General features: G+C 49.9%; 8 protein-coding genes; 3 read left to right on the top strand and 5 right to left on the bottom strand.

Annotated features, from left to right (window-relative positions):
- Positions 1-113: 113 nt before the first annotated feature.
- CHC_T00005613001 (hypothetical protein) lies at positions 114-629 on the bottom strand. Its single transcript, XM_005717139.1, has one exon. It carries the CDS (start codon positions 627-629, stop codon positions 114-116), a length of 516 nt encoding a protein of 171 aa, XP_005717196.1.
- A 768-nt stretch (positions 630-1,397) lies between these two features.
- CHC_T00005612001 (hypothetical protein) lies at positions 1,398-4,097 on the top strand. XM_005717138.1 is given in 2 exon segments: positions 1,398-3,224; positions 3,225-4,097. The coding sequence occupies 1 exon segment, from the start codon at positions 1,398-1,400 to the stop codon at positions 3,222-3,224; it is 1,827 nt and encodes a 608-aa protein (XP_005717195.1). The 3' UTR covers positions 3,225-4,097.
- A 2,097-nt stretch (positions 4,098-6,194) lies between these two features.
- On the bottom strand, positions 6,195-7,472 carry CHC_T00005611001 (hypothetical protein). The gene has a single exon (XM_005717137.1). The coding sequence runs from the start codon at positions 7,470-7,472 to the stop codon at positions 6,195-6,197; it is 1,278 nt and encodes a 425-aa protein (XP_005717194.1).
- Positions 7,473-7,707: 235 nt separating this feature from the next.
- Positions 7,708-8,697, bottom strand: CHC_T00005610001 (hypothetical protein). Its single transcript, XM_005717136.1, has one exon. The coding sequence runs from the start codon at positions 8,695-8,697 to the stop codon at positions 7,708-7,710; it is 990 nt and encodes a 329-aa protein (XP_005717193.1).
- Positions 8,698-9,834: 1,137 nt separating this feature from the next.
- CHC_T00005609001 (hypothetical protein) lies at positions 9,835-10,663 on the bottom strand. XM_005717135.1 is given in 2 exon segments: positions 9,835-9,979; positions 9,980-10,663. The coding sequence occupies 1 exon segment, from the start codon at positions 10,661-10,663 to the stop codon at positions 9,980-9,982; it is 684 nt and encodes a 227-aa protein (XP_005717192.1). The 3' UTR covers positions 9,835-9,979.
- A 1,333-nt stretch (positions 10,664-11,996) lies between these two features.
- Positions 11,997-14,104, top strand: CHC_T00005608001 (hypothetical protein). XM_005717134.1 is given in 2 exon segments: positions 11,997-13,919; positions 13,920-14,104. The coding sequence occupies 1 exon segment, from the start codon at positions 11,997-11,999 to the stop codon at positions 13,917-13,919; it is 1,923 nt and encodes a 640-aa protein (XP_005717191.1). The 3' UTR covers positions 13,920-14,104.
- A 3,461-nt stretch (positions 14,105-17,565) lies between these two features.
- On the top strand, positions 17,566-18,678 carry CHC_T00005607001 (hypothetical protein). XM_005717133.1 is given in 4 exon segments: positions 17,566-17,643; positions 17,644-17,703; positions 17,797-18,567; positions 18,568-18,678. 2 exon segments carry the CDS (start codon positions 17,644-17,646, stop codon positions 18,565-18,567), a joined length of 831 nt encoding a protein of 276 aa, XP_005717190.1. The 5' UTR covers positions 17,566-17,643; the 3' UTR covers positions 18,568-18,678.
- Positions 18,679-18,716: 38 nt separating this feature from the next.
- CHC_T00005606001 (hypothetical protein) lies at positions 18,717-20,738 on the bottom strand. The gene is made up of 3 exons (XM_005717132.1): positions 19,491-20,738; positions 19,014-19,424; positions 18,717-18,944 (listed from the first exon to the last, which is right to left on the bottom strand). Exons 1-3 carry the CDS (start codon positions 20,736-20,738, stop codon positions 18,717-18,719), a joined length of 1,887 nt encoding a protein of 628 aa, XP_005717189.1.
- Positions 20,739-20,958: the final 220 nt, after the last annotated feature.

The following is a 20,958-nucleotide window of genomic DNA, read 5'->3' as shown; positions in this document are numbered from 1 at the left end:
TCATGGGGTCCAAGTCTTTCGCTTCCCCTGTTAACGTCCATCTCCGGCAAACAGGGAAACATCATCGCCTTCTAGTTAGATATCATCTCACGCTACGCAAAAGGGAAGGCAAATTAGGGCATTGCGAACTTACTATATGAGTTGTCTAGTTGAAAAGAATCAGTCCCCACACGAGTGAAAGCCGCACCCGTATCCTTCGCTATTTCCTCAACGTTCTTTCTTCCTCCAGTAAGGTGTGCGAACATCCCTGTGTTGTCTGCAATAATGTGGTGCTTTTCACATTTCGGACAGCGAATGAGTACTGTTCCTTTCTCGTAACTCCTTCTTTTCACGCTCTTCGTGACGCGCTCTCCACATCCCTGTGCATCGCAGGTAAAAGATATACCCAACTTGTCATTACCCACAAATGCCACCTTCTCTCCATCCGAAGCAGACGATGACTTGTTCCCAAAACCTTGAGGCAAAGGACGAGCACTTGAGCTACCTTTTCCAGATTTCTCCTTCATATAGATTCCATTTGGTCGATTTGATAAAATATATCTTCTACGCGGAGAGTTTAATGGGGCAGCAAACGAGAAGGCTTCTTTCGGCAGCGCTATTGCTCCCAATGCAAAACCCAAACCCAACATCGGACTGCAAATATCGTAACAATGACACTTGACGACTCCGTAGACGGAATGCGGCAATAAAGGCTTGATTCACGCTTGCACTGTTCCTTGGTGAAGGCACTGTGGAAAATACTTCCTGGACAGAAGTGACCTTGATGGCGAAGGGCGTGATCTGCGTGGACGTTTTGCAGAGGTTGCCTGAGGGGGAGGTGATTGGCTCTTGAAGCTATCATAAAAAATAAGGCAAAAGAATAATGCGAAAAGTGATGATGCGTAAGTAGACAACCGAACCCTGCTCCCTATGGAGTCTGGGCCTTTGTGTAACCCGCTAACTCGTGATATAAAGGTAGAGCTCCACCTTTGCGTCATCAACAGCATGCCTTGAATATTCCAGTTTGACACCTCAGAGGATATGCTGTAGCGATGCTGTGAGAGAGTCAAATCTATCCTCAATTCAATTGCCGCAAGTCCAACAAAGATGCGTTAAAAGAAGCGAATATGGAACAACCTGAGTCTAGGCTCGGAGAGTTTTGGACGCCCTCGAAAGAATCGATTGCCTCGAGCAACTTGACAAGATTTGTCAAATATTTGAATACAAAACATGGCGCAAACGTCGAAATTGGCGACTATATTGCGTTGCACGCATGGAGCGTTGCGAATCCAGCTCACTTCTGGGCTTCTGTGGCCGAGTTCACTGGCTTTGTGTCGAAGGGAATTTCAATTCCACCAGAATCAGTTATATGCCGTGGCCGAGATGAAACGTTGCCACGCTTGGTGAACGTTTCTTGGATGCCCGGCTTGTCTGTCAATTTCGCTCAAATCGCACTGCGGTATGCAAACATATGTCCGGAGAAAGTTGCTGCTGTCTACAGACCAGAACAATCGTTAGATGACGTCGGCCACCGCCGACGGCTTACCTTCGAAGTTCTTGAAACGCGCGTGAAACGCCTGGCACTAGCGCTGCGAAAGGCTGGCGTACGTCGAAGTGATTCCGTTGCCGGAGTGCTGTCGAATACTCCGGATGCCGCCATCGCTATGCTCGCGACAAATGCTATCGGAGGAGTTTGGTCGTCATGTTCTCCTGACTTTGGAGAGACAGCTGTTTGTTCCAGGCTAGAGCAAGTACAACCGAAAGTCTTGTTCTACACCCCAGCATATCGCTACAAAGGTGAGGTGCGATGCGTCCTAAACAACATATCGAGGATAGCTACTCGCATGCCTTCAGTAGAACTCCTCATATGCATGCCTCCAGGATGCTGTTTAGAGGGGTATAGTATCCTATCTGTGGCAAAAACAGCACCAACAGGAGTTAATCATGCGCTATTGCGAGATTTCGAAAAGTCTGCCGGTTCAATTGAGACATTCAGATACGAAACGATGTCCATGGACGATCCCGTCGTCACAATGTTTTCGTCAGGCACAACAGGAAGACCGAAGTGTATCGTTCAGGGGCCTGGCATCTTGTTAAATCAAATGAAAGAACATTCGCTCCATCATGAAGTTACGGAGATGTCCACAATGCTCTACACGACATCGACAGGGTGGATGCTGTTCAACTGGGTTATCGCAGCCCTAGCGACCGGGTGCAAACTAGTTTTCTATGACGGGGCTGCGATTCCCGACAATGATCCGTTTCGCTTGATCAACATTGCCAACGATGAAAGCGTTACCCATTTCGGCAGTGGGGCCAAGTACTATTACGCATTGAGTCAAATACCAGCTAGCCACCAGAAGGTCTTGCCGAAACCTCCGGTTTCGAGCTTGCGGTTGGTTATGGCAACTGGGTCTCCATCAACTGTCGATCATTTCGATTTTGTTCGTTCTTTCTTTGGTCGAGGTGTGCAGTATGCGAGCATGTCTGGCGGCACAGAAATCAATGGATGTTTCGCGTTGGGCACTCCCTGGAAGCCCGTCATCGCACCTGAACTGCAGTGTGTTGGTTTAGGAATGGATGTGGCTGTTTTCAGCAAAGTTGGGGCTCCAGTGACATCCGAACGTGGGGAACTAGTCTGTCGAAATTGCTGTCCATGTATGCCCCTCTACTTTCAAGATGACAATGAACATCGAAAGTACAAGAGTTCTTATTTCGAGCGATTTGGCCCGCAGATATGGGCGCATGGTGATTTTGCATCAATAACAAAAAACGGAGGCGTTGAGATCACCGGCCGATCAGATTCAACACTAAATCCTGGGGGTGTTCGTATTGGAACGGCAGATTTGTATCAGGTGGTAGAGGGCTTAGAATTTGTTGAAAGCGCCCTAGTGACAGAGCATACTCTATTCGGAGATAACAGGATTGTTATGTTTGTGGCACTGCGCCACCCACTTCTCCTGAGTAGTTCCATAGAAAAGCAAATCCAGCATCAGATTCGAAGTCGTCTCTCTCCGAGGCACATCCCATACTCTATCGTACAAGTCCCAGAAGTCCCTTTCACATTCTCTGGAAAGAAATGTGAGATTCCAGTCAAACGCATCCTTCAGGGCCGAGAACCCGGTAACAGAGAGGCGGTCAAGAATCCCGAGGCGTTTGACTCCATACGAAACGCCCTTTGGAAAAAGGGCCTTCTACAACCTTCTGCGAGTAGTACTCGCAGAGTTGCAGCTTTTAAAATGTAGCCTACTCGTGCAAGTAGTTTCGACACTACATCTACATCTATGTGCACGTGCCGGTTTCGTATCAAAAGTTGCAAAGGCATCGATTTAGTACTCACGGACTCACGACCTACAACCTTTAACAGCTTCCTCGTGTTGCGCAGCAAGAAGTCGGCAGGTATGAAACAATATGACGTTTGAGAAGAAGTGCATTCCTGTGAATTAAGCCAGTATCAGCAGCATTTTTATCTAAGCGACCTTTCGATCCGGGGCACATTCTCCGTTGCTCGTAATGGCATATAAGGACCTCAAAATGCCCAGAACCGTATGTTTATGTAATTTGGACAATGAAATGCTTGGAACATGGGTACGAGGAGGTGAGCACTTTAAACCGCATGGCCTTGGTGCAAGCTCGTCCAAAAGTCTCAAGCTCCGAGTTATATCCCATTTCCATCGACTTGATTGCCGAGCATGTCCGGAGGCGGCGGTAAAATGTCACTACTCAGTGACGAAGAAGGCCGGCGAGTTGATCGTGGCCTTGATCAGTTGGAAGAGTCCGGGCCCGGAAGCGAAAGACTGTCACTGGATGTCTTTGAACCTTTCTCTGTAGGACACACAGAGATTTCGTCGCCTTGGTCTCGGCAGCATGTCACATTTAAGAAGATTGAAGTCGTCAGTGCTCGCCAAATCAATACATTGGCATTTGTCTTTAACTTGACTGCCGCCGTTGCTCTGGTGTGTTCTGGAACATTCATTATTCTTTCGCGCACGGTGTTCTCACAGTCCTTACCAGATGTGCCTGGCGCTCAACCTGGCGCCCTAATAAGTATTCTGGTCTACGAGCTTCCACTGTCTTTTATCATGTTTGATTCAATAATGAACTTTGTTGTCTTCACGTATGTTGTCCTTCTGTTGATCTTTTTCTGTGCAGTGCTTCTTAAAGAAGGAATTAGGAACCTACTCAATGAGCAAATATGGGTATTGATGCTCGTATTCGGTACGATGGCATATTTGAATCCTTACGAACCCATCGTGAGACTATTGCGAGATTTCCTTGGAGTGGATATTCCTGATTCGCAAGCCGGCTTTAGCTATTTGGATGTGTTTACGTGTGTCAGGATGCTTTCATTCTCGACAATTTCTCTACTCTACATCTGGATGACGTCACATAGTTACCGATATCTAACGCGACGTATTTCCTTCAAGGACTGGAAGTTTTACACCCCTAAAATTATCATTATTCTGCTTTACAACTTATTCAAGCTTGGCGTTTTCTTCAAGTATCGCATTGTAGTCGCAGAGTTACCGATGGCAACTATTGTAGCGTTTTTTAACCTTTACGCAAGCATACAAGTGTGGCCAAGACTTGCTATCGTGACAGTCTCGCTCTTGACGTTCTTTGAGATTATTGTTTTGGGGCTCATACTGATCGACATCAGAAAAACGTATCGGGTTCTTGGAGGTGCAAAGTATATCAAACACAGGACAAAAATTCTTGGATTTCGATTTTTTCTTCATCAACAGGGCATTTTTTACATCATGTATGTTAGCACATATGCCCTTGTTTTATTTGGACTTCCTAAGGGAGTGCAAATTCTTCAGTTCATTATATTGTCAGAAGGTTCGGGTGGTAGAGGTTCATATTTTGATATTCAGTACGCGCCACTGGGATTGCAACTCCTTATCCTAGCATATGTCACGACAGAAGTTTATACAAATCTTCCATCTTCTTTCGTGTGGCGAAAGCTTTTCTTCCATAACTCTCGAGACCATATCGAGAATACTTCAGAACCCATCGTCTATCGAAACACTGAACCTAGGTCTTTTCAAGGAGATGGGCGCAAGATTCAAGCGAATTGTTTCGTGATGCAAACCAATATAGATCTATTTAACCTTGCATGGTTTGTTTATTACCACGGAACACGAAAAGAAGGTAGCCTCAACGCCGGCCTCGGTTCGCTTCGTTTAAAACTAAAAGAGTCCTTGTTCGACAAGGAAACCGACACAAAAGCATTTGTAGCAGCTTCTCCTGACCAGATTGTCATCGCTTTCAAGGGGACTACCAGCAAGCAAAATATCGTTACTGATGTAAAGGTACTGTATCGATCTTTACCTCAAGTGATTGGCCCGACAAGACGAAAATCCCCTGATGCGGGCGAAGATGACTCCAGGGTATCGGATATCATCCACAGCAGTTCTTTCAAGAGAGCTAAAGTGCATGCTGGATTCGTTGAAGCATACATTTCTGTCAAAGAGAAACTTATGAACGTGACAGAAGCTTTATTGAACGAAAAAGACCGACCAGTATACTTCACGGGTCATAGTCTTGGAGGGGCTTTAGCTACTCTAGCAAGTTTAGATGTCTCTCTCACTTTGGATGTACCCGGAAACAAAATTCTAGTAACCACGTTCGGATCCCCACGAGTTGGTAACAAACTTTTCCAGGAGGTGTACGACTCAGTCATCCCTATGAACTGGAGAGTAGTAGCAGGCGGGGACATAGTTTCAAGACTACCAAAAATTGGATATGAGCATGTTGGGAGGAAAGTAGTCCTTAGCACAAGGGGAGAGCTATTTATTGATCCTAGTGCGCTAGAAGTAATCTTCTGGCATTCACCCCCAGCCTCCATAGTGCATCACAAGAAATCTTGGTACCTGCTTTCGTTGAAGTCGTTTTGCGAGAGCCAAGATAGCGATTATTCTCATAGTTTTTGGCCGTTCCCTGTGTCAGAAAATGATAGTCGACGCTTCAAAATGACGCGACAGAAGCCAACCTCCAGCCAATTGCAACCAATCTCTCGCCTCGAACGCAAATCTAGAGGTGCAGCACGGTATCGTGAATGGGCAGATGCTATTGACGCTCTGGATATTGAAATTCGGGACCATCAGAGTCTTGCAAACTGGCAAAGACTGACTTTGCGAATTCTCGAGAACACGGCCCCAGAAGACATTGCAACCGTCGAATAGCTTTATGATATCGCAGTGAAAAACTTCTCAAGTTTTACATATTAAGCGCTTCTCGAAGAGATTTGTCAATCGAGCGAGAATGTCGTCTTGAGTAGGTTCATCATCGCCGCTATTGTCGTTCTCTATTTTCATGTCTTGTCTGGTATCAGTTTCGGCAACGTAGTCGTATCTGTGCCCTTCTTCGTCCACAAAAACCATCTCTTCAAAAATCTCCTGAACTGAAAGCGTTCCATGTCTCTGTATGTACTCCAATAGTTCTAATTCTAATCCATCAGTAATATGTACTGTGATTTCTGGCATTCCATCGTCCTCAAAACGGCTACCCTCGTCATCAAGTTCTTCAAGATCAAGTGGAATATACACAACTTGCGTTTGCAGACATGCACCTTGACTATCTTGAACTTGACTTGAACGAAAAGTAGAACAGGCTGACTGGACAGTATCTGCTGCCGACATGGCAGGTATGTCTTTCTCAACCACGCAACCAGGAAAAACGAGCATGGCGATTCCTTTTGTATCTAAAAACGCTCGCAAGGCGTCACGCGGCGATTCAACTATTGGTTCTCTGGCTATGTTGAACGACGTGTTGAGGACCATTGGAACACCAGTTAATTCCCAGAACTTTGCAATCATTTGGTAGTACGAAGCACTCCTATCCCGTGTCACTGTCTGGAGACGGGAGGTACCATCGATATGCGCCACGGCCATGGCATCCATTGGTCTTCTACATGTCTTTGTCATTGACATGAAGGGCGAGCAATCTCCCAGGCAGTCTTCAAACCATTCGTTTGCGTGTTCTGCCAACACTGCGGGGGCAAAAGGCCGAAAAGCTTCCCTTTTCTTGACCACTCGGTTAACGTGGTCTCGCACGGAATCCTTCCGTGGATCGGCAAGTATCGAGCGACTCCCTAAAGCCCTCGGACCGAATTCACTCTTCCCATCAAACCATGCCACAACCTTGGACTTCGCCAGAGCCTGTGCGGTCTCTTTTGCAGAATCTGCACGCCTCCATTTGATCCATTTCTCGAAATGGTTGAGAGCCCTTTCGATGCTTTGCGATTTGTATTGGATTCCTTGAGACGCCACCAGGGGGCTCTCCGAGAGCGCCTGTGAGAGATTGTATTTGCTGCCATCAGCAACATTAGCATAGAAACCGAACGCAGAACATCCAACGGCGATGCCTTCATCACCTGGATATGGAGATACCGAGAAATGGTTGATTTCCTTTTTGGAATCTAGGATGCCATTCAAAGTGCTGTTCTGAGCCACACCGCCTGTAAAGATCACATTTTCTTCCTTACTCATCCTTTGTAGATCGAGAACGAACTTAATTACGACGTCTTCGAGATCCTTTTGGATGTGATACGCGAGGTTTTCGAAGTACAGGCGCAGTTCAGGAGAGTTTTCAGCATCAACCCAGCTTCTGCCGACATGGTCAAGGCCCTTGAGCTTACCTTCTTCTACAGAAAGCGTACCATCAAATAAGTCACCTCTGAGAAAAATCCGGTCACCCAGCAAACGAGTTCCCTTTAGCCGTTCTTCAGCGTACGGAGCTAAGCCCATCACCTTGGAACAACACCCGGCGAACAAACAGAACGAATTGAAAACTGTTAGTCAGCAGCTCAAAACAATGACTGTACTGGACTCCACGATCAGAAAAGTGATGACTATTGTCGTTGATGATGACAACGATTTCGTTTATTGACAAGCATTCGATACGTACCTTCCCACACGCATTCCAATCCCGAAAGATAATGGCGGCAACTCTGCTGTAAACAGCTCCTACAGAATCCATTTCCTCAAAAGAATGATTTGGCAGCTCGGGGGGTTCATTCTCAGGGGTCCATCTCTTAAACAACCTTTCCAACTTGACATTACGCCCGTCCTTTGTGAAGCGATAGGCAGTCTCTGCCTCCCTGTACCCCACTCCCCTCGCCTCATGCACATGGGATGGAAACTGTAGGAAGCCAGGCGCGTCGTCGCACACTCTTTCTTCAGAGTAATAACTCTTCTCCCCGTGAAACGCGGCGCGCACCCAGTCGTCGCGGTTGTCGCCCATACCATCCATGACGATGACGATACCTCGAGCAACCGGTGCGGAATACACAGCGGAATATGCATGCGCCAGGTGGTGACTGATCTCAATTTTGGTAGCTTTGGAGGCAAGATTCAGGGGAGCGAGGAGCCTTCCAGCTGGAGTGCCGATAAGGTTCCAGGCGGTGTGCGTGGAAGCGGGGGCATAGTTTAGTGCGATCTGGAGTGGGAGCCTCCTCTCGAAGGGTGCCACACGAAAGTGGTGGTTGTTAGCGACGACGAGTTGTATGCCTTCTGCAAAGGCAGCGACATCGGTGAAAGCGAATTGGTCGGCAAGGGCGGAAAGGCCGCGACGCATAAGCAGAGACACATCACCGCCGTCGTGCTTGCGACGAGTGAGACGCTCCTTCGACATGGCGAAGAGGAGAGAACCCGTGTCAGCGTGGATGATGGCCATGGAAGTGTCGTGGGAGTACTCGTTGAGGCCGATTATCATGGGTGGCGGGGTGCGGGTGGGAGGGGTGAGGGCGGAGATTGGGTTACGGTGGCGTGGAGTGCTACATGGTGGTCGGAGGTGGGGGCGGCGAAAGCGGGAGTGCGGGTGGCGGTGGTGCGGGACGAGCGGGATTCCGGAGGCGAAGAGGAGCATCGGTGAGGGAGGAGGGATGTGAGGACGTTGGGTTGGCGGTTGGATCGCGGATTGGGACGATCTCCTAGCCGGGGATCAACGGATGTGATCCGTTGATGTCGGGTGGCTCGCCCCAACATCCAACAATGCCAATGGAAGGCGATACCGACCGGTAACAGAGAGGTTGGAATGTCATCCGGAGCTTTTTTTTCAATAAAATTACAGCCGATTGCTACGTAAATGTATTTACTGTACCTCCCGTTGCTCTTGCAATATCCAGAGCACCGGTTGTCCATGAAGAAACAACAGTTGAGGCGATTGAGGATTTCCGGGGGTACGGCAGTCTTTTCTTTTGAAACGAGATGCCAATTGATAGTACAGCACATGGAACAGGCCTCAAGGCTTGCAGTTCAACCGTGAGCAACCGGAAGAGGAATCACTTGTCGAATTGTACAGCCGACCACGACGTTGGGAAGGTAAGACGAGCCCGTCTGAGCATGGCTCTTTCCCAAGCTCAGACAAGTCCCGGCCATTCCCTTGTCCCAGTGCTTTTTTTCAAGTTGCGGCTCAACTTACCAAACTGCAGTCCCGAGGCTGATATTTCGAGGAATGTAGGCGTTGCAGAGAGATTTTTGCGGCTCACTTCTAATTAAAAAACTGGCTCTGGTCGGAGGGCGGCCACAGACGAACAGCTTAAGCAGCTGCTTTCGCGGTCTCTTAGAGTAGCACAGTGCAACTGCCCGGGCCACAGGTTCCTTGGCTTTCGTGCAGTCAGACGGCTTTATTTTCCACCAGCACGTTGCATTGTTATCGGGGTTCAATTTTCTAAATAATTAAACCTCTTGCCTCTAAGGACACCACAACATGGGCAGAGTGCTGGTGGAGCACGGTACTTCCTGTTGCTCACCCACGGCTTTCCACTGTAAGGCCAATCGCCGCTCTGCCCGCGAGTTCCGCAACCGAGAAACCAAGTGCATAACCGAAGACCATAAAATACCAGGAAACAACGAAGAAAAGCCCGCCAGCGAGGCGACAATATTTACAGTATTTTGTAGTGTAAGAGAGACAGACTTCGACACCCCGAAATGCCTCTATAAAAATGAAACCAGGGAAAGCCAAAACCGACCTCTTTCCACCCTTCCCGAAGTGCTCATGGCTTCGCAGTGAGGGCAAGGATAGTGAACCTTTGCTCTGTAGGATCTGCCTTCATGAAGCGATCCATGACGATTTTGGCAGAGCTGCGCAAAACGTTTCCCTCCTCGCACGGGCCGCATTCAAAGGGTTTATCTCTACGGCCATCGAGCAACCAGAGTTTGCCCGCCTTGTGTACAAAAGCGACAAAATGCAAATCGACCTTTTCAGTAGGCGAAGGAGCAGCTGTCTGACCCTGTGCCGCAAACTGGCCATGCACGGCATCTAGACTAGCATCCTCCATGAGGGCCTTTGCACGATCGTCCGGAGTCATATCTTTTGTCGCTTCACCGAATCGAGATAGAAAGGAATCAGGCGACGGGGCGGGAGCCAGACGACCCGCGTTGAGCGCGGCATGAATGAGAGCAATGGTGCCGCAGGCATTACCGATCGTCTGGCGGACAAAGTAGGGGGCGTCTGGGGAGTCGGTGAGGGAGGTAGAATCGGCTACCTCCGCGTTGCGGAGCTTGGGCGTGAGAGGGAAGAGAAGGAGGACGGCGTGACAAGGGGCGGGGACCATGTCAAGCAGCTCGAGGCTCCAGACGTCGGAAAACACTAGGTCGGGAGAGACGCCCAGGGCGTGGCCGAAGCCGGTGAGGACTTCCGGATTCGACTCGAGCGGGATCCATTGCTGCGCAGACATAGTGCCAAGGCAGCGAGTCGGGGTTTCCGGAAAGGTTGCGATGGAGGGATCGGTGGACTTGTTGAGGTGAGGTTGATGCGGGGCGGAAGGCGTTTGGATCTGCTCAAGTGCAAGTGTGCTCAAAAGGCGGCGGGTGGGTGGGGTAGTATGGAAAAAGCGGGATGTCGCAAAAGAGAGGGAGGGTTTCACCCTGGAACCGTGGGTTCCACGCGATAGGCGATTCGTGAGGGGCCCATCGGGGGTTTTCGGCTAATATAATCGGTTGAAGTGGGGTGTGATGGAAGGCAAAAGGGTGTGAAAATGGGGGCACGAATCGAGGGTAAGAGCAAAGCAAAAAGTGAGGGGGAAGTGGTCCCCTGGCGGGGCGTGGAGGTGTAGGAGGTGGGCCATCTCGCGATGCCGAAAGCAGGCAGTGAAGTCTCGGACACGTGTTTCAGCGCGGGGTCTTCTCTTGTGTGTCCGTGGCGGGTGCAAGCTGGCGTTGGCCAAGCTATCGTCTTGTTTGGCGGGAGAGGAAATCGAAATTAAAAGGCTAGCTGTAATGCACGCGATGAGAGTTAGGATGCCATTGGGCGAGGTGCTGGCACCGGTGGCTGTGCCACCCCCGCGCCTGCCCCGTTTGGCCGTCGCCTCAAGCGAGGCGGCGTAGCATTCAAAAACTTGCCACAGGATGTGCCAACCGAGTTTCTCCGTTAAATTATCGAGCGTTTGAATGCTTACGTCACATTGCCTCGGATCAACTTTGCCCCCATGCACCCCCCCTTCAACCCCCCCATACACTGCCCCCTCATACATCCACTCCCCAGGTATGCAACCCCCCACCGTTCCGTACCCTATTCATCCCCCATTCGTCCATCCCCCACCCGTCCCTCCCTCCGTCCCTCCCTCCGTCCCGCACCACAACAGACACCGTCAGACACCGTCACATCCCCCTCACAAAACTGCTACTCTCTGTCTCTACCCACCCCCCGACTTCATCCTACCCTCCATCTCTACGCTACATTCCTCCGCCGAAATCCCCACCATGCCCTCCCCTTCTAACCTCCACCCTGCCTCTTCCTCTCGTCTCCGCACCAACCACCGCTTCCGGGAGACCCTCACCCGCCGTCTGTCACGCCTCCGTCCCCACAAACGCACCCCCCAAACCCCTGCCCCCCCACCTGCCGATACCACCCTCGCCCCTCCTGTCTCTCTCCCCACCACCCTCTTCTCCACCCCCACCTCCGACTCCCTGGACCCCTCCACCTCCCTGCTCACCCCCTCCACCGCCGACACCCGCGATGCCTCGCCTCGCATTCCAGTCCCCGACCTCCCCTCCGTCGACCACCAATTCATGTACCACTCCTCCAACAACCTCGACTTTTCCTATGACTCCATGCCCCAACCACCCCCACAACCACAACCACACCCGTCCCCTTCGCCCCGCGCCTCACAGACCTCGCACCGTTTCGCCCGTGCCACCCGCCGCCGCAATAAGCTCCTCGGGCGCAATGCCCCCAAGCCTGAGAAGAACCCCGTACCGATTCTGGAGAGCCCACAACCCGACCCTGCCGCCTTTGTTGAGGAGCCCCGCGCTGATGCCGCTGGCTACGCTCTGGACTCATCCCCGCTCGAGCACTACGAGAGCAAGACCCAACGCTCGGAACGCATCGCTACCGCCCTCGAACGAATCGCCAAGAACGCCGCCTTTTTTGGATTGTCAGCAGAGGAAAACGCCTGCCCGTCAGATACCTCCCCGAAGACAGCTGTTATTCCCCTCATCGTTGATGCCATCACACAGCATGTCAGAGACCCCAAGGTCGCCGATCAAGGCCTCACCACACTGAGGAGGCTCACCGTCGACCCTGTGTGCCGCCGCACCATTGGCGAATGTGGGGGGGTCGAGGCCATTGTCGAAGTAATGAGAGCCCATTCCTTGAGGGTTCGCATTCAGACCCAGGCCTGTCTAGCTTTGGCCAACCTGGCCTACAAGTGCCCCGAGAATAAGAGGGCATTCATGAAGTGTAATGGCTTAGCTGTTATTGTTGCTGCCTTGTCCATTCATAGCAAGGCCGAGCACGTTCAGGCCTGGGGATGCTTTGCAATTCGAAACTTTACGAATGGCGCTATTGAGGGCGAGCAAGATGCGTCTGTCACAGCTGGTGCTGTGGAAGTGCTCGTCACTGCTCTGGAGCAATATCCCAAATCCAATGTAGTGCAGCAACAGTGTATGATCGCCCTGACCAATATTGCAGCTGCGTCCCCGCTCGGAATGGAGCGCCTCCGTTCTGCTGGCGGTGTGCAAGCTGTTATTGCTAGTATGCACAATAACATTCGGTCTTCCCAGCTTTCGGAGATTGCTTTGTCGTGCGCCAAGGTTCTTGTCGAAGAAGAAAGCAACCAGAAGATTTTTGGTCATGATGGAGGGATTGAGGCCATCACCATGGTGCTCGACGAACATAGGGGACATACCGCCATTGCAGTGCGTGGATGCGCGGCTTTCCGACAGCTCGCATTTCAGCGCGAGAATCGCGACCTCTTAGGTCGTTGCGGCAGCATACGTGCAATCATCACCGCCATGATGGATACAGCCTCGTCCAAGGCCGAGACAGCTGCCGTGCTTCTCAAGGCACTCAGTAATTCTACGTACGACTCGCTAGCGAACAAAACGCTCGCCGGAAGACTCGGTGCTGTGGAGGCGGCACTTCATCTGATATCTCCTGATACATTCCAAAGCAATACGGGTGTGGTAGAAGACGCGTGTAGAGTGTTGAGAAATTTGGCCGATGGCGTCCAACTGAATCATCGGCTTCTCATCGAGAAAGGAGGAGTGGTTGCCGTCCTTGAGGCAGCACGCGAACATGGCACCTCATCGGCTGGTGTGGCAGAGCACTGCGTTGCCATTTTTGTGAACCTGTCAGCGAATCAGTCGCTGGCCGAACAGTTAAAAGAAGGCGGCAAGGATTTTGCGGCTATGGCGAGGGAGTTGCAGTTGGCACATCCAGGAAACGACCGCGTATACAAGCAAGTAGCTGATCTTCTTTCAATTCTGGAACCTAAGGTGGACGATGGAGAGCCGGTGAGCACGGAAAGCGTAGAGTGGCGGGAATCGAAGAGTTGCACGTGGAGAGAGACTGCGACTCAGATTTCGTTTGAGGAGAGCCTGCGATCTTCAAAGTCATTGCGAAAGACATTCTCCAAAGAAGGAGAGCAGTTAACTCGCCTACAGCGGCTCCGCTCATTGCCGTTGCCCAAGTCCAAGAAGAGCGCGTTCTAGACGGTGTTCGACGTTTATTCGATATCTGACTAACGTACCTTTAACTTGTTAGACTAATCTGGCATCAATAGAAGTAGTTACGATGCCATCTTGTTTTTTTCTGCGGGTCCCTGGTACAAGGGTCCGTAGACTAGACGACATAATATTTCCGACTTCAAATGTAAATACATGACCTTGAGGCAGAGACGATTTGAATGTTACCAAGGAATCTGTGCCTAAAAGGTGTCAGATGTCTTTGATTGCTCCTCGCATTCCGACTACTGTACAAGAAAATATAGGAATGGCAATCTGATATAGAACACATCCTTGTGGTAATCTATCTGATTTCGATTTTGTGATAAGATCACCGCACAATTGAGCAGTACTATCCCCATTACTTTGTTATCGAGAACAGTAATTTTCAGATACGATACAACTTTCTGGAGCGGACTTTATCCATATGTTAAATAGTAACAGCACAAAGCATTGGCTATTGACGAAGGAAGCTCAACTATACACATTGGAATGGTCACCGCTCTGTGAGTACCCCGCTCAACACGTTCTATTGAGGCTTTAGCAAAACACCAAAAGGAGTTTGCAAGCCCGAGTGGTACCTTGTTTTCTCTCACATACTTCTTGGTCCAGTAGGCTGATTGCGGCTCCTTCCCCTACGCAAAACAAACTCCCCGTCTTGAAAAAGACGAGAAATACCTGGTTGACACGTCAATGGTACACTTGTAGAGACTAAATACTTAGAGGAAGTACTTCAGGCGTCGAGAAGTCGGGGATACGATGGATTTGCATACTCGAAGGAGAAGTTTAGCGTTTACGTAATCTCCTTAAGAGATAAATGACTGTTTCAAACCGGAAGCTCGGGTAGCAAATTTGACATTGGCGCGATGTTCACATCGAACTTGAAATGCATTTTCAACGTTTGGGTATTTGAACGTCGTTCACGCTTGCTGCGTATGCTAGGTTCTACAGGATATCCATAACATGAAACTCCTCCTCATTCCTCACAGCCACAGGGCTGCTCCTACTTCTAGCCTTCCCTGCGTTTCTCAACCGCAACCTGCGGGCCTCCGAAAGCGAACGGGGCTGAAAGCATCCAGAAATTGGTTCTCGTTTAAGTAATTGCTCTGTCCCTTCTTGACATATTTCCATGTCATCAAACAATCTCTCGAGATTGAAGTGTACGCCGCGGCCATGGCCGATCTTCACCTCGCGCCGCCTGTGTGAATCAATTTTCATTCTCTCTCCACGGGGCTTCAAAGGCTACGAGGATGAAACCTATTCTGTCAGAAGCAGCAGAATGATTTCAAAGGCGTTATGACCGAACTCAGATAATCAGACTTACCAACGTAGCCTGGCATGAACTATCTTCAACGGTACACATATTGCTATGGACTTTCAGAGCTGCAACAGGTTGGGTCAGTAGGATACGGATAGTACCGGGTTGGAGATGAGATGGAGTAGCTCTGCCAGTTGCAGTGAAGTGAGAGACTGTCAATGTACTAAACGGGGTAGAACAGTTTGAATCTTCATAGACCAGTATTCCTCTTGGCGTATGTCAACTGAAGGACTGGTATCTTCTTCCTGAGGGCGTTGCTCCACGCATTAGCTTCACTACATCCCAACGGATTCTTTAAGTGGAAAGGCTTCAGACATGTCTGTCTTTCCGTGTCCGGGGGGACCACAGCGGTTTGCTTCCCCTTGCGTACCGCATACATTACTGCAAAAAAAAAAAAAAAAAAGCGAGGACGTCATTGCTACATTGGCAGTCTGCAGGCCGCCGGACAGATAATTTTACACCTGCATACGCTAGGATTCGATAAGAACCTTCAGGATAGAAAACTGTCCCTCCACTTCATTCTGTCTCATCTTCTTTCGAATATTCCGATTTTGAGCTACTGTTTTCGTTGCATTGGGCTGACTGCCTTGTGTTGGAACGCAGCGTGAGCTGGGAAAAGATGGCCGTCTATTCATTCCAGCCAAGAAGTCTGAGGAAAGAAAATTTTCTCTCTGGGAAGTGTCAAACAAAAGCACTGATGGGCTTCGCTATCATGTCTTTTTATAACTCATAGCGTACTTCGAGCTCTACGAGGGCTTATGGCTTTTGCCACAACCTAGAAAAAGCCCCTGTCTACGTGACCCACACGCACCAGAAAAAGATTATAAGTTAGAGCCCGCACTTGTTGCAGCCGCTGCCAACTGCCAGCTGCACCGCACAGGGCAGTTTCTGACTGCATTTTTTTTGTTGCGCTATCCCTGTGCTCCTTTTTTGTGACGGCTATTTTTTGCCCCAGTCGGGTATTTTCCTCCTGCTTCGGTCTTGTTGAGCGCTACGTCCCGAGAGTAGGTTCGTTGAACGCAGAATTGTGTTGTCGTTAAGAAGATATACGTTTTGTCTCCAGGAGACCCGTACTTTTCGAGTAGTGTCCTCCCGAAAAGTGTGGCGTGGTCCTATTTATGATCGGGGCATAAACTTCACAAAAAGCACACAAACGTCTCAAAGTTCTCACAAGTTTTGTGAATCTCGCTTTGTTTTTGTGAACCTCACTTCATTTTTGTGACGTCAACATCTCGAAGTGCTCTTTTGTTGACTGTTTTGTGATTCACACACAAATTTTTTTGTGACTCTCACACCATTGTCTCACAATCATCTCCGACATCAACAAACCATCACAAACCCATCTAAAAATCATAGCTGATGGCCTTGTTCTACAGACATTAACGGCCTTCACTCTGGGGCTTGTGAGGCCTGCCTTATTCGTTGAGGAGTGCGTCGCTCAGAGTCAAACTCCCTCTCATGGGCAGGAGACGGCCCATGTCGCTTCAGTGTAGGGCGAGAATGCCAGACCGTCCAGCAGCTGCAGCAGATAGCCTGTCTACATGTAGAACACCACTGCACCTGGCGTGAGCCCTTTCTAAGTGTCTTGGGTCGCCCGTCTTTTGTCCCTCTTTTGACCCAACTACATAGTACGCAGTAGGTTGGGGTCCCACTGACCTTCTCGTGCAGTAAATTCCGGTTCAACCTACGCAGTTGCGAACACGAAGGGAAGGGGAAGTGTCTCTGAAAACTAGCCGTAGAGGGCTGGAAAGGGAAATTTTTTGTATGACGTTGTTCAGTTTGTTTGCCTTTTGAGATGGAGAGCCTTTTATATGTGATCTTTGTGATGCCCTCACACAAAGCCGTCACAAAATGCACACTGCCATCACAAAATGCACACTGCCATCACAAAATGCACACTGTCAGTGTGAGAGTTTTGATTTTAAGGTTGACGTTTGAGAGTTTTGAGATGCATCTCACAAAACCATCACAAAAGATTCACGAAAATGTGTGATGTTTGAGACGATTTTTGTGATGATCACAAAATGTTCTCAAAAAGTGCTACAATTCAACAAATATTCACAAACCATGTGTGACGAATGAGAAGATGGAGTGAGACGAATGTGAGATGACGGCGGCGAAAAGAGCAAAACTCTCACAAATCGTCACACAAATCGTCTCACTTTTTGTGACGCCCTAAATCGTCACAAACCGGAGCACAGGGCTATTGTACTCGCATGGCAACGTGTACATACTGTACGATACGTGTAGGAGCCCTTAATTCTTCATCCTTCGACTTTCTAAAGTTTATGCACCTACTACCAAGGGTAGAGTCCATCCATACTATCGTTCATCCTTCCGAATTCAATTATGCCTCGCCGAAAACCTACTTTCTGACTCTTTCAGTGAGCCAACATGGAACAGGCGATCACCGTCCGACTGCTGGTAGTGGGGGATGACAACGTCGGCAAAACGGTAAGCGGTACAAGTTGCATTGCGCTGTTTCGGTCTCCTCACACGATAATCGGACTCAAAGGCTAACTTCCTCTATCTATGACGAGACATCAGACTCTAGTACAAGCGCTCTGCGGCGCCTCATCGCACTCAATTGGCAAGACGACGGCGGGCTGTGCAGTGTCGGTCCGTCTAGCAAATGACAGCAAGCACGTGGAAGAGTTCTACGACGTAGCAGGAGCTCCTCGGTACAGACACGGTCGTCAGGTTTTCTTCTCGCACAAGCGTTACGATGGTGTGATTTTTGTCTACGACGTAACCGACCGGAGCACTCGCTCTTCAATAAGCTGTACGTGGGTCCCGGAGGTGATGACGCATCTGGGTGATGTGGGTGCCATCGAAGCTGGTGGGAGGGGCGATGGCGAAGAGGCGCACGTGCGTAGCGCTGGCGTTATCAACGAACTGCGTTTCTTGTGGAGGCAAGTGTTTTTTACGCACAGCCGCGTTTCTTCCGCGCAGGCTATCAAGGAGGGTGTCAGGCTTTCATGGAGACTCATGCGTCTTTGGATGAACGAGATGGGGCTCTGGCCAGACTCGTCGCTCGATGAGGAGGCGGAAAGGGTCTATTTAGCTACGAGTTTGGTTCCTTGCGCGATTGTCGGAATGAAAAGCGATCTTGTGGATAGACCAGAAACGCGGGATGGAGAAATCCAGAATCGCCCAAAGGGCGTACCCGATGTCAGACTGTATGCTAACAGCGTGGCGCACGATGCCAAACTATCCGCATTCCTTCGACGAGTTGCTGAATCTGCCAAACGGAAGGCGGCCACGCCCATCAAGTCGAGCCGTCGGACAGCCTCTGGACAACTGCTTGGCTTTGCATGACCAGTGTATGCCCCTGGAACTAGGTTCTTTACATATTCACCTTTCCTCATGTACATAAATGTGTCAGGGCGTTAGTAGTAAGCTTGCGATGAGGCAGCGTGTAGTTGTCTATTATTTAGCACTTGCAGCTGTTGTCAGAAGCTGTTTCCTTATCGTGACCCGTTTTCAGCACTGGCCATTTGCGCGAGGAACTCTTCTGAAGTTAGTAGTTCGGTGGTGCCGTACAGAACATTCTTTGGGCTTACTGCCGAGGACCTGGATTCCACAATCTCCACGCAATTTTCGTACTCAACGTAATTGCCCCCACCAACCGTGAAAACAATCGCATCTGAAAACACCATGCGCTCCATTTTCTGCTTGGAAGTGAGCCTCATTGCCTGGTCTGTATTCCCGCTACTCAGCGTCGGCTCACTAGCGCCGAACATGCTCCCCGCAGTCTCCATGACCTTGGGATCAAACAGGAGATATCCTTCAAGAATGTCATTCGCAGAGGTGCCGTGCCTTGACCGTGCTTGTTCGCTCATAAATATTTCAAGGGTTCGCGAAACTGCAAAAGTTTTCTTCTCCTCCACAACGAGATTCTTTGCATTTTGAGCGACATTCGCAAAGCTCCTGTAGCCTCGACTAACAACGCTTGTCATGATTCCCTTCAACTTCGCCGTGTTTATCGTACCTGTGCGGCGAGGAACTGGGGCGGTCATCAAGTCGTGCCGATACCCCTTCATTCGCCCAACATACTCTATAATAGAGGAGTCGACCCCAGCATTGTGCAATATACCTCGAAACTCTGCCACCGTCTTTTCAGGCAATTGCCTTCCGAAAACACTGTAGTATATGAGGAAAAGACGTAGGCGGTCCTCAGGTGTGCCTCTGCCTCTTTTTTCTCCTGCGGCGGTCTCCTGGACACCTTTTAAGAGCTCGACGAGCGGAATTTTGTAGTCCTCTGCCGAAAGAGCCGTTGCCGGGCGATGGGTGTTGGTCATGATTTGAGATTCCAGCTCAAAAAAACTGTCCAGACTTCTTTGGTTGATATTTTCAAGTAGAGCTGTGGCGATGTTAGTGTGTACGTCGATTGTTTCTTTCCGTCGAGACAATTCAGGTAACGAGGCAATGGTTGCTGCCAATCCTGACGTTTCGAAGACAGAGGCTTTGGCGGATTGATTCCTACCCCCAGCATTCCTGTTGATCTCCTCCACCTCCTCTCGATATTTGGCAAGAGCCTTTTCGATGGCATCTGCGACCTGCGGAAACGGAGACGCGGCATTCTCTGCCCAGAATGTGTCGAGCTCCTTGTTCATAGTGTACTGCTTCCGCTTTGTAGTGTTCCTTGGCTTGCTGTCACTTACATTCACGAACACATTGTTCAACTTCAATCCAAGACAGTCATGGACAAGAGCTTGATAGGTCCATGTGTGATGTAACATGGAATTAAAATCAAAGTCACGGTCCAGCATGAGAAGCAAAGGGCGTCTGAAAGAAAGCGCTCGGCTTGCAAACGAGGACCTCTGAAACAGTTTCAAATTATCACGCAACTTCTTATCAAGTGCGGAAGCGACAGCTTCTGCCGCACCACCGCGCTGGGCGCGAATAATCGGGATGGCGCCCAGCGTAAGTAACACGGATAGCAACCTTGAGACAACGACATCCACAAAAGACTTCACAGCGCTTTCGCTTTTTGCGCTCTTCATGGCAAGGTATGAGTTGGGTATGTTGAGCGAGAATAGGTTTTGTTCATAGCTGACAAAGTCAGCGTAGAGGTCCTTAACAAGGGTAACGGGAGCCGGGATGGTCATTTGTGCTGCAAGGGCCATTAATAGGGGCCTCGTGACAAACGAAGTAAAGCAAACCGTCGCGGTATTATAGAGCTGGTTTCTTGGAGCGAGATCTTTGAGGAGCCAGGCTATGTTCTCTGGGGTGGGCGCAATTACATAAAGAGCCGGTACATCGGGAACTGGGCCGCGCGGGTTGTCAATCTGAGTGTGCAAAGTAACACCATGTCGACGCAGCTGTGTGGGCTGGAACAGGCAGGAGAGAGAGTCTTGTGCCGCGGCATCGCAAACGAGAACCTTCCACTCCCTCACCTTTTTATCCGAATTAGAAGTGGACATAACTGATTCGAAAACAGCCCGCTGCCGATTTTTGAGGCCGAAGACGGAGGCTGATGTCGCCATCTTTCAATGCAAGAGGCGACCAGACGTTCACTTCTTCAATTCGCAACCGCGTCGCACACGTACTACTCAGCGAGGGGCGCGGAATCGATACTTTTCACCACTGAAGCCCAGGGCTTCAAGGAGAAGTATGGCAGTAGCAAACGATTCGATCCTCTCCTGGTAACAACATGCAGTACGCCGAGGCGGGATAAGGCCCGGAGTGCTCCGAAAGTCAGAATTC

This window comes from Chondrus crispus, genomic scaffold (assembly GCF_000350225.1).
Source record: "Chondrus crispus Stackhouse genomic scaffold, scaffold_300, whole genome shotgun sequence".
Classification (NCBI taxonomy): domain Eukaryota; phylum Rhodophyta; class Florideophyceae; order Gigartinales; family Gigartinaceae; genus Chondrus; species Chondrus crispus.
The sequence above is the reverse complement of the archived record's forward strand: the minus strand, read 5'-3'. Positions and strand labels throughout refer to the sequence as shown.